The following is a 12930-nucleotide window of genomic DNA, read 5'->3' as shown; positions in this document are numbered from 1 at the left end:
CCTCAATAAATAAATGACCAAGTATAATATTTTTGTCTCATTTGATTAACTTGATTCTCTTTACCTACTTTTAGGACTTGTGTGAAAATCTGATGACGACAAATGGTCAATAAGCATATATTTTCATATACTATGGGTAATATTTAACTAATGGATGTTTGAGCATGTGCACACTGAAAGCAATTTAATTATTGGAAATTACATTCCATTCATGCCTTCAGTGGGAGCTGTGAAGAAAGCAGAATGGACTTTGGGATTGGAAGTGGTGAGAATGTGAAAGCACACCCCCCCAAAAAAAAAAAAAAACAGAAAATGAATATCTGTGACATAGAACACTTAAAAAGTGTCTCACCACAGTGTTACTGAGTCCTGAACCCTCCTCAGCAAGGAGCTGGTCGATTTCAGCCACACTCCTTATGTTGCTGTTGAGAACTTTGTCGAAGCACTCGATGGTCTTATTCAGCTCCTTCTGCCTCTCCTGTATCTGTGAGATCTCTTCACGTACCTATGCGACGAGTGACATTTCAACAAAAACAAACAAAACAGGTTAAAGAGCATCTTCGGATACAATCAGACAAACTGCTGCAGTCACAACTGCTATCTTTTGTGTGGGAGTGAGTGAGAGAGAGAGAGAGAGAGAGAGAGAGAGAGAGTGTGGCCTCCAACCTCATCCATCTCATTCTGAGAGGTTTTGAGCAGTTTGAGGATGCTCTCTAACTTGGCTTTTCCTGCACGCAGGTTCTCCTCCAGCTGCTTCTCCTCCTGTTCCAGGCAGTACAAGTCCGTCTTGGCTCTGTTCAGCTCCTTCTCCTGCGTTTGCTGAGCCGTTTCCTGAGATATGATCTGCCCCTGCAAAGAGGAGATCTGCGCACACACACCAGATCAGCGATAATGTGTTCAATCCTGACACTCCTCCTCTCTCTTGATCACTGTAACTCTGTCTCTCACTCTCTGCTCCTTCACTGTAAATCTGTGTGTGTGTTTGTATATGGTACTATCTCTCTGCCTTTCTCAGTCTCTCACCTTGCTGTTCTCCTCCTGGACCTTGCTCTTGGCCTCAGTCACTTTGCTCTCCAGTTTGCTCCTCTGCTGCTCCATCTCTTGCAGTCTGTTCTGAGCGCTCAGCGTCTGTCGCTCCAGTTCTTTCGCACTGCTGTTCTCTTGCTCCAGGTCCACTTGCATGCTCTGTACACACACACACACACACACAGGTTTATGCTCTGTCTGTAATAAAACAGGCTCATGCAGCTTTTTCCTTCAGAGCAAAATACAGAAACTTTTCACAGCAGAAAGGGTGAGTGAGTGAGTGAGTGATTTTTTTTAATGCCATGTCAGCACCTGAGGCTAGATCATGGCAAGAGCATTTCTTAAAAGGTAGGTCACATTATAAATCAAAGACATAATTCACTTAATGAACCGTTGTAAAAATGCTCGTGAGAATTTCTAACACTTTTTGTGGTGGCACCTTCTTAAAAACATTCTCCAAAGTATTTTAAGAGTAAAAACACTCCCTTGGTGTTTAGACCACGACAGCAAAGTAAAATGTGTGTTTGATTGTCAACGATGTCTGAGAAAAATGGCATGCTGGTGGTTCTTCACCCTTTTAAAAAAAAAACATGGGTGAGCCTTTTTTTCAGCAGAAAACTAAAAAGTACCAAGTATAGAAAAGGTACCAGGTGTATGGTTTTGGCACCAGCTCTATGATTTTATCAACTGGCACTATACGTACTTGAGCGTAAGGCAGCATAAATACACACTCGTGCGCGCACAGGCCAGCACAAATGTTTGAAAATAAACATGAGCCCCAAAGTCCGTTTGGGTATCAGTTCGGGCCGGTTCTTGTTGAAAGTGCAGTGGAAAATGCAGCTATAGAGGTTTTTCACCTGATGTCACAGGGTCACGTGACACCCCGGTGTCCGCCATTTTGAAGGTCAAGCTAGCTAATGTCAACAACATAGCTAGTATGTTACTGTAGCAATGTTTACGTTCAGTCATTTGGATGACTGTTAAAACCTTTCAGTCTCAAGTTTTTCCTTTACTGGATTTACTAGTTTACTGAGCTAGCGCGCTTGGGCAGGCCGGGAACTAGCGCGCTCGGGCAGGCCGGGAACTAGCGCGCTCGCTCCCAGCTTGCCCGAGCGCGCTAGCTCAGTAAACTAGTAAATACAGTAAAGGAAAAACTTGAGACTGAAAGGTTTTAACAGTCATCCAAATGACTGAACGTAAACATTGCTACAGTAACATACCAGCTATGTTGTTGACATTAACTAGTGCTAACAGCTAGCTGCTAGTACACTGCTACAACACAGACACCGACCCTAATAATACAGTTCTTGGTCATTGCCTGGTAACAGCGAATTTATAACGGGCCATGTCTCAACAGACTAAGAAGTTATTTCAATGACATTTAATAACATTTTGTTTATCCTGAGGACCGAAAGTAAATGAAAATGTGAACAAACCTTAGCTGTAATAAGATGGCGACCACCGGCTCCAGGGACGACCCACTGATGTAGGCATGTTACCCAGCCTGACACAAAATATTTGTAGGCATCCAAACTCATACGCTTTCAGATCAATACCTGTGTATGGCGATGGGTTTTTAACGACATAGATCATGTGGGATACAGATATACAGGTATACAGATCTAGCGGGAGTCGCCATTGTTGTGACCGCCAAAATGGCGCCATCTACTTGTCGACATGGCAACGGTCACGTGGGCCGAAAACCTCTATAGTGGAGCAAGAAATTGTACTGTACTGTTAAGTAGCAAGTAATTTCTTGCAGTCTGAGCCTTACATGAACTTTGCTGTTCTTCTGACGAAGGGACTCTTCCTTCTGTCTGATCTCCTGCTCCATGCTGCGTTTCTCGCTATTCAAATATAAATAAAGACGGTTAAGGTCAATATTCTGCATACTTACAGGACAAACTAAAAAGACACAGAAATGTTTTCTAACAAGTTATTGAATTCGCCAAGTTTTACACGTGCTCCCTTTTTATTATTACTTAAAAAATGGTAAGATGACAATCGTAAATATAATAAAATGACAATTTCAAGTTTACATCTCACCTTCTGAATGTAATAAAAAGATATAACTTTAAGCCCTCCATTTATCACCTACTGGAGAAGTCATGACCTAATGGTTAGAGAAGCAGCTTCGGAAGCAAAAGGCTGCCGGTTTGATTCCCTGGACCAGCAAGAATGGTTGAAGCGCTCTTGAGCAAGGCACCTAACGCCCAACTGCTCCCCAGGCTGCTCTGGGTACGTTGTACGTCGCTCTGGATAAGAGCGTCTGCTAAATGCCTGTAATGGAATGTACTCTAACCTCTGTAAGAAAACTGCTCTAAATTAAGGGCGATCTATTCAATTAGATCAGTTTCGCCTGCATAGCAAAGCAAGTATTAGACCTATTGCTGAACTGACTGAAAAATTATACTACTCAGCAGATGTGAATCACTCATGAACACCCACCATATACGGTTATACTGGGTCATTACTCTTCACTTTAGCTTATGTTGCATTAGAATTAAACATATATCTATTCATACATGTTCAGTATTGCTGAAATCACCAAGCCACAGATGAACAATGGATTTAAAAATAATAATAATAATAATAATAATAATAATAATAATAAAACATCCTCCACCTTATTATAGGGCTGAAACGTCTCACCTCTGAAGCTGTGCGATTTCTTGGCTAATGTCATCAAGCTCTTTGTTTCCCGTCAACTCCACCGGCGGCACCACTGAACTACTAATCTCCTAAAATGAGAAAACAACTGAGCAAAACACAGAAGAAGTCGCCCATGTTCACACCTAACAACCCATTAGAAAGCGAGGGGTGTATGAAATAAGATGATCATCTGATAACCTAATAACGCAGTGCACACAAGTAAACGCTAGATGGCAGTAGTGAATTTACCGAAAGGCAAAAAAAAAAAAAAAATTTTAAAACAAATATCACTTACTCTAGAAATGCTGGAGAGTCCAGGCATTTCAAAACTGACCGATGAAATTTCTGATGAGATTGCCTAAGGATAAAGAAACAAGGAAGAGAGAGCAGAAAGGGAAAAAAAAAAAGGAAGAGGTTGACAAATATGCTATTAAGATGAATTAGTGGTTTGAGCAACCCAAACTATTTCTTAAAACTTCTTAGCTCTCTGACCATGGAAAGGAAGTACTGATTCTAAACATTAGCTGATGCGTGCACATTAAAAATAAATAAAATTAAAAACCCACCAATCTGTACAAGCACTTAAAATCTTGTGTTTTACTTTATAAATTGTACGTGTACCTGTGACTGTGTACATATTGGACAACGCAATGCCATTAATTCCACCTGTGCAAACTGTACCAACATGCCAGGCTTGTAGTACTCGAGTCTGACTCGTGCGCCAATTTTAAGGACTCGAGACTCGACTTGGACAATGGAGACGAGGACTCGGATTTTTTATTATTTTTGGTAACATGCCATAATAATCTGGCATAAGATATTTATATCTATATTAATTTTGTACTAATTTCATGCAAGAGTGTCAGACTTGTGTGCCTTGGCACGTGCATCAGACAGACTCTCGGGCGCGCTCCGGACAGCGCGCCGTAAGTGACTCGCATCTGCACAGGATTAAGGCGCAGTCAGCACGCTTATATAAAAACACACTTGCTTTGCAAAGTATTGAGTTGCATTACTGAGTCTTATTTCCTTGTTTGGTTTCCTGAATCCTGATTTCCTGTTTCTCTTCTTTGATTCTGCCAAGTCTACGATAGCCTATTTGTGCGTCGCTCAACCTATTGCCTGGTTCACTGCTTTGCCTGCCGTTCTGGATTGTTTAATGTCTTCACTTGTATTAATAAACGCACCTTCTGCGCTTACATCCGTCTCCCAACCATCTCTGACAGAATACTTTGCGCTCCCTGATAAAGAGAAGCACATTCACCTGTTCATACGTCATGTGGTGCGGTTGGAGTGTTGGACTCAACTCGGATCAATAGTGGACTCGACTCAAAATTTTTTTTTTAAATGACTTGAACACTGGGGACTTGAGACTGGACTCGAGGTTTAGTGACTCGACAACACCACTGCAACGTGCACACAAAAACCCTGTCTCAACTGTCAAAATTAGAAACTGTACTGTAACCAGCCACTAGAGGGCATCACAGGATGTTGTCATGCAGTACAGTACATGCACATTGATGTTCAGTCTCATCTTCAGAGCTGATGTACCGTGCACTACTGTTCAAAAGTTTGGGGTCACCCAGACAATTTTGTGTTTTCTATGAAAAAAGTCACACTTTTATTTACCACCATAAGTTGTAAAATGAATAGAAAATATAGTCAAGACATTTTTCTGGCCATTTTGAGCATTTAATCGACCCCACAAATGTGATGCTCCAGAAACTCAATCTGCTCAAAGGAAGATCAGTTTTATAGCTTCTCTAAAGAGCTCAACTGTTTTCAGCTGTGCTAACATGATTGTACAAGGGTTTTCTAATCATCCATTAGCCTTCTGAGGCAATGAGCAAACACATTGTACCATTAGAACACTGGAGTGAGAGTTGCTGGAAATGGGCCTCTATACACCTATGGAGATATTGCACCAAAAACCAGACCTTTGCAGCTAGAATAGTCATTTACCACATTAGCAATGTATAGAGTGGATTTCTGATTAGTTTAAAGTGATCTTCACTGAAAAGAACAGTGCTTTTCTTTCAAAAATAAGGACATTTCAAAGTGACCCCAAACTTTTGAACGGTAGTGTAGCTGCAGAATTTTATTTCAAAACACAGAGATGCCAACACTGGCAAATGAAAAAGAGTAGCATCTCCAAGCGCAGCGAGGTTTCCTATTAGGCCGGGTGTCTGGGGGCCGCCGAGGCCCCCAGAAACCAAATTTCAGGGAAGCTCAGAGATGCAATCTAGGTCATTTTGAGGAGAATAAATGCAGGGTTTACTGTACAGTATAACCTCAATCATCCAAACACTCTGGGGAAAAAGTTTGACTAAGAGGATGTTCAGATAAAAGAGGGTTCAGATAACGGAGCTTGTACTGTACTACAGTGTTTCAGTTGTTTCATCATGATCAACAACAAAAGCCAGAGTAAAAGACAAGAGATTTATGTACTGGTCTTTCAATAACAATATACCGCGAGTCGGCCTAGTGGTTAGCGTGTCCGCCTTTCGATCGGGAGATCGCGAGTTCTACTCACGGTCGAGTCATACCAAAGACCATCATAAAAATGGTACCTACTGCCGTCTGGTAAGGCACGCTGCAATACGATGCGAGTGGGGAGTCAAACTCTCACGGTTACCAGAGGACCAGCCCCCCATTGTAACTCTAGCTATGTAATAGGTGAGAGGCCGAGGGCTACGGAAACGTAGATCAGCGCCGCCCTGTGCGCCACATGGCGTGGGAAGGACTTTGATTTGATTTCAATAACAACAAAATTAACACTGTATTTAGTTCCTGACCTGTGCACCAGTCTAATACTGGAATTAAAGTCAATATTGAAAGATGCCCAGCCATACAACATTTAATTAAACTGAACGTGCTGAAGTTACTTAGGTAACTTGTTGTATGTAGCTGACTTTGCCTTCTCCAGTGTACTTCTGTTGTATGACTGGCAGTACCAAACTGAAACTTTGGCAATCCTGTATTGCTTATATGTGACCAGGATGTTCACTCGGCTGTGTATCCAGCTAGAAATTGCTGTTCACATAGCCTCCTCTTTTTAGGCGCAGACTCCATGACTACGTTCAGACTGCACCCTGAAACGACCCATATCCGATTTTTTTGCCCATATGCGACCTGTATCCGATTTGTTATTGACAATCTGAACGACACAGATCCGATTTTTTTCCACATGCGACCCAGGCCGCTTGGATATGTGGTCCTAAATCCGATGCATATCCGATATTTTCACATGCGACTGCAGTCTGACCGGACAGGTCGCATTCATGCGACCTACACGTCATCAACAAGAGACAAACGTCACTATTCTGCGTTGGCTAATCCCGCCTCTTTGGTGGAAAACAACAACATTTGTACAGTTTTCAGAATTTAAATAGACTTTTATAGAATTGATCAAGCTAATGGTGGATTTGGTAGGGACCTGGATGTTGATCTGTTAGCCTGATTAAATAAAACAGTTTCTATAACTGATTTATAACTAAACCATCCTGTATTACAAGATTATAAGATTGTTCTGGAAATTTCCAGTAATTTGACACCTTCGGTCTCATTACTCTGCTGCCCACATTAATCAGATTATTGTGTGAGTTCTGCCGCCGCCACAAAAACCACATCGCCAGGTCTCGCCTCATCTCCATAGCAAACTGCACTGGTGTTTCTGCACCTTGAGCCAGCGCTGAGAGAAGTTGCAGAATTCAGCTGGCTATAAACAATCTAAATAAATATTTATAAAAATGTAGAAAAAGTTTATTAATATGGCGAAATAAATATGTGCAAATTATTAAGCCTGAATTAAGAGTTTGGTAATACAGCGGCCGTATCCCAAATGACTGCCTACTGAAGCTCGAGTGCACTATATAGAGTTTAAAAATCCATTACTTCCTAGTAACATGTAGTGCACTTATATAGAAATTAGAGAGACATTTAGGAGTCAACCCTCGTTACCAGGCTACACGTTTTCATTTCAGTTCAGAAACAAAAACACACACGAGACCTCACACTTTAACACTAACCAGATAATTAAACAAACAAACAAAAAAAGAAATCATTAAACTTGAAGAGTGCGCTTTTTTTTGTTTACGTATTACGTAGATGTGCTTATTACGTGTCAATTTGCGCATGCGGGACACTTTTGGGTCGTTTTCCGTTCATATTGGAGATCGCATACAAGTCTCATATAATTGGTAATGTGAACGGCCTAACAAAAAAATCGGATTTCACAACAAATCGGATATGGGTCGTTTCAGGTTGCAGTCTGAACGTAGTGCATCATTCACAATCCGTGGTCTGTCTTCACTTCACACACGACCGATGAAGACAGTTTGCTCCCAAGAAGACGACTACGCATCACTACTGCACATTTCTGAGCACTGCATTTAACACGCGCTGCGATTGGCTGAGAGCATGAATCAGATCACCTCTTGGCCAATCACAGCGCAGCTAACGTAAAGATATGGAAATTCCCAGAATTATCCGAATCGGTGTCAACAATATGTGGAACAGCCTGAACGCCGAAAATATGTTGATTCGGTCGATACACGGGCAAAACCGGTTGAAAAACGTATTATTTTCAGGTCTACGTGCAGCGCTGTAATTGTGCTTCAAATCCGTAGCTGCTACGGCCAAATCGTGTATGCTGGCATCTCTGCAAACAAGTACAAACACAGACGTCTACACTGGTCCTTTGCAGATAAGACTGGACACCTCTAGTGAATGTTGCATACTCAGTTCAACATGGACTCACGGTAGAGGCAGCAGAGCTCCTTTCTGAAGGAGGAATCATATCAGGGGTCAGGCTCTGAGGGGGGTCAACACCTTTGACCGCCTGCTGAATAAGGTACATAGCCAGACAGAACTGCTCTTTGGTCATTTTGCCAACACCTTTGGTATCTGCCAGTGACCTGATGGAAGAGACGAGAAAGTAAATGAGAAACAAAAAAAGAGGAGGTTTCCCCCACCAGAGATTTAGTTTAAAGTGCATATCACGGGTAAATTCAGGAGCAAGATCAATGTAATTCTCCCATTTTATATTAAACTTTGGTCAAATATCTGTGCAATTTTTTACCTTGCGCAATACCAGAAAAATTCAGTTGAAATCAAGCCATTTGAGGCGAATTGGTCCGCGTCTGAAAAAACTTGGCGTTTGGATTTCCCGGCAAACATTGATTTTCGTGACGTCGCGTGCGGGACGCCTCCTTCTGAATCCTACGTCAGCGCTGGTTTGTTTATGGGAAAACGACCTGGTGGTTTTCTGCAAATTTCTTCAACGTTATCGCGTAATTATTAAAATGGTTAACAGATGTATCGTAAGAGGGTGTAGCAACACCAATCTTGATGGGATTAGTACTCATCGTTTCCCAAAAGCCCGGACAATGAGAGAGAAATGGGAGCGCTTGGTCTACACAGGCTGTGCACTGAAACCATGTAAAGCTCGCGCAGCCTGCTGGCGCTTCCGCAGGTGACGTCACGAATCTGGCTCCAGACTCCCTTGGGATTTTTCCAGACGCGTTTTGTTATTTTATTTTTTTCTGCTGTAGACAGATGGCCTTGTGCAAAATTACCCTTCTGGATGAGTGTGTAAAGGGACATACTTTCATAAAAAAAAAAACAAAAAAAAACATGAAATTGGTCCAGAATAGGCACTTTAATATAAACATGGGGCTGAATCAGTTGGACTGAATTATGCTTCAAAAACATTATACTATTGCCATACACTCCATGATTAAACAACAACATTGTCCAGCCAATATTTCTTATCCCACAGTGCTACTGAATTCACACTATAATAAAGTACCAAAGCCTTCGGGACAGAGGACTTTGCACTTTGCTTAAAAAGGAGAGGCTGGTGATGGAATGACTTCTTATCGTAAGTCATGAATGTTCCACAATATTAAATGTAAGTACAGTATATGTAAATGGATTTAAAAAAAAAAAAGTGTCATTCAACAAATTAAAAATGGTTCGTTCTGGAAAACTACTGTGGCATCAGAGGAATAAAGCTTTTCAGGATGTCCTGCTATTTTTGGGGGAAGTGTTAAAAAAAAAAAAAAAACTCCAGGATGGTAACAGTAACACACCCGTTTTTCCTATAACAGCGCGCCACATCATGTTTTTATCCCTTACAGTGGTGCTTGAAAGTTTGTGAACCCATTAGAGTTTTCTATATTTCTGCATAAATATGACCTAAAACATCATCAGATTTTCACACAAGTCCTAAAAGTAGATAAAGAGAACCCAGGTAAACAAATGAGACAAAAATATTATACTTGGTCATTTATTTATTGAGGAAAATGATCCAATATTACATATCTGTGAGTGGCAAAAGTATGTGAATCTCTAGGATTAGCAGTTAATTTGAAGGTGAAATTAGAGTCAGGTGTTTTCAATCAATGGGATGACAATCAGGTGTGAGCGGGCACCCTGTTTTATTTAAAGAACAGGGATCTATCAAAGTCTGATCTTCACAACACATGTTTGTGGAAGTGTATCATGGCACGAACAAAGGAGATTTCTGAGGACCTCAGAAAAAGCGTTGTTGATGCTCATCAGGCTGGAAAAGGTTACATAACCATCTCTAAAGAGTTTGGCCTCCACCAATCCACAGTCAGACAGATTGTGTACAAACGGAGGAAATTCAAGACCATTGTTAATCTCCCCAGGAGTGGTCAAACAACAAAGATCACTCCAAGAGCAAGGCATGTAACAGTCGGCGAGGTCACAAAGGACCCCAGGGTAACTTCTAAGCAACTGAAGGCCTCTCTCACATTGGCTAATGTTAATGTTCATGAGTCCACCATCAGGAGAACACTAAACAACAAATGGTGTACATGGCAGGGTTGCAAAAAGAAAGCCACTGTTCTCCAAAAAGAACATTGCTGCTCGTCTGCAGTTTGCTAAAGATCACGTGGACAAGCCAAAAGGCTATTAGAAAAATTTTTGTGGACGGATGAGACCAAAATAGAATTGTTTGGTTTAAATGAGAAGCGTTATGTTTGGAGAAAGGAAAACACTGCATTCCAGCATAAGAACCTTATCCCATCTGTGAAACATGGTGGTGGTAGTATCATGGTTTGGGCCTGTTTTGCTGCATCTGGGCCAGGACGGCTTGCCATCATTGATGGAACAATGAATTCTTAATTATACCAGCGAATTCTAAAGGAAGATGTCAGGACATCTGTCCATGAACTGAATCTCAAGAGAAGGTGGGTCATGCAGCAAGACAACGACCCTAAGCACACAAGTCGTTCTACCAAAGTACGGTTAAAGAAGAATAAAGTTAATGTTTTGGAATGGCCAAGTCGAAGTCCTGACCTTAATCCAATCGAAATGTTGTGGAAGGACCTGAAGCGAGCAGTTCATGTGAGGAAACCCACCAACATCCCAGAGTTGAAGTTGTTCTGTATAGAGGAATGGGCTAAAATTCCTCCAAGCCGGTGTGCAGGACTGATCAACAGTTACCGCAAATGTTTAGTTGCAGTTATTGCTGCACAAGGGGGTCACACCAGATACTGAAAGCAAAGGTTCACATACTTTTGCCACTCACAGATATGTAATATTGGCTCATTTTCCTCAATAAAGAAATGACCAAGTATAATATTTTTGTCTCATTTGTTTAACTGGGGTCTCTTTATCTACTTTTAGGACTTGTGTGAAAATCCGATGATGTTTTAGGTCCTATTTATGCAGAAATATAGAAAGGGTTCACAAACTTTCAAGCACCACTGTACATAACCCTGTAGTTGTGATTAAATGCAGAAACTGAAATGCACTGTGTGTCAGCATTTTTACCAGATGTGGGCCAGGACACTCTGAGGCAGCCCCGAGTTCATAAAGATATCCTTAACTTCACCTCCTCCAACTAGGCCGCTGAAATCAGAGTCGGCCAGATCGAAGATTTCCTCATACTGCTCCCTGTCATCCTGAGGCACCACCCAGTTCGTCGAAACAGGCTACAACACCCCCACACACACCAAAAAAAACCCATCAATTTCCAAATTCAGTCCAAAAAAAAATCATCATAAGTGATTACAATTTAAAGCTCCATCATAAATAAAAATTGAGAGATTTTATTTTTTAAACAACATTGTGGACAGGTACAACAGAAAACTCTACAAAAAGACACAATGTTAAAGGTGTTGCAATACACGCAATGTATGCCATCATGACATGAATACCGTACAAAAGGAACGGGGTGCAAGGTCATGCTCAGAATGTTGATAAACCAGTTTCACTGGCGCTGATTCAATGGTAAAACAGCACATACAGGTTTGAAACAAACTCCGGCCTTTTAAAAAGGTCCTAAAACGTGCCATAGTGAAACTAATTCGCAAGTCTTGGACGAAGCACGCTGCTACTTTTACAAGTTTAGGTTTATGTCTTTCTTGTTTAAAGCACAGACATACTGAAAGCAACATTTGACTTGCCATAAAGCGTATCCTAAAACTTTATTCAAAGAGACTGTTCACGTTCCTGCAGGTTTGGGCTGACGTCTGATACAGCATTCTGACTGGGTGGGAATGTTTGTATTCTCTGGGTGGTTAGGTTTGTATAACCATCAAACTACCATTTATTAACGCTTTTAAAAGCTCCTTGTTTATTTTATAACCCAGGAAATCATTTTTACTCCACATGGAATATCATTCCTGTCACATTTAAAGGTATATGCTCAGCAATTTTGGAGAAAAGTTGGCTAGAGTTCGCCGTTTTGAAACCCAAAATTCAAACAAATACCATCCCCTCCCTTTGGTGTGCCTACACAAGAACGCCTTTGTGCTGGTTTAAAAAAGGGAGCTTCCTGCATTGAAACGAGATTGTCCTGATGGGTTGAAAGGTGGTGGTCCACATCGTCAGAGTGCAACAGAGATCAACCAAACATTACAGTATTCTGAGTATTACAGTTGTGGTCAGAAGTTTACATACAGTGACATGAATGTTATGGCAATATTTGGGCTTTCAGTAATTTCTTTGAACTGTTCTTTTTCTGTGGCAGAATGTACAGCATACATCTTTAATTAAAAACACTAGAATTTGGTGCACAAGTTTCAATTTTCTTTGGGTTTTCTGAAATCAACACAGGGTCAAAAATATACAGACAGCACACCTAATATTTGGCTAAAATGTCTCTTTGCAAGATTCACCTTGACCAAACATTTTTGTTTACCATGAACAAGCTCCTGGCAGAATTCTGGCTGGATATTTCACGAGTCTTCATGGTAGAATTGGTAGAGTTCAATTAAA

At 41.1% G+C, this 12930-nt stretch overlaps 1 protein-coding gene across 6 annotated transcripts in view; it reads right to left on the bottom strand.

Annotated features, from left to right (window-relative positions):
- Positions 1-12930, bottom strand: part of eps15l1b (epidermal growth factor receptor pathway substrate 15-like 1b) — a 69992-nt gene that overhangs the window by 29434 nt on the left and 27628 nt on the right. For all 6 annotated transcript variants that reach the window (XM_060906313.1, XM_060906317.1, XM_060906316.1 and 3 more), the window contains 8 exons: positions 11482-11642; positions 8438-8594; positions 3974-4036; positions 3679-3767; positions 2801-2873; positions 1024-1185; positions 667-864; positions 353-505 (listed from right to left, as the gene is read on the bottom strand). In XM_060906313.1, coding sequence (XP_060762296.1) covers positions 353-505; positions 667-864; positions 1024-1185; positions 2801-2873; positions 3679-3767; positions 3974-4036; positions 8438-8594; positions 11482-11642 — 1056 coding nt within the window. The remainder of the gene's footprint in view (positions 1-352; positions 506-666; positions 865-1023; positions 1186-2800; positions 2874-3678; positions 3768-3973; positions 4037-8437; positions 8595-11481; positions 11643-12930) is intronic.

This window comes from Neoarius graeffei, chromosome 23 (genome assembly GCF_027579695.1).
Source record: "Neoarius graeffei isolate fNeoGra1 chromosome 23, fNeoGra1.pri, whole genome shotgun sequence".
Taxonomy (NCBI): Eukaryota; Metazoa; Chordata; class Actinopteri; order Siluriformes; family Ariidae; genus Neoarius; species Neoarius graeffei.
This window is presented reverse-complemented; position numbering and strand designations above follow the sequence as displayed.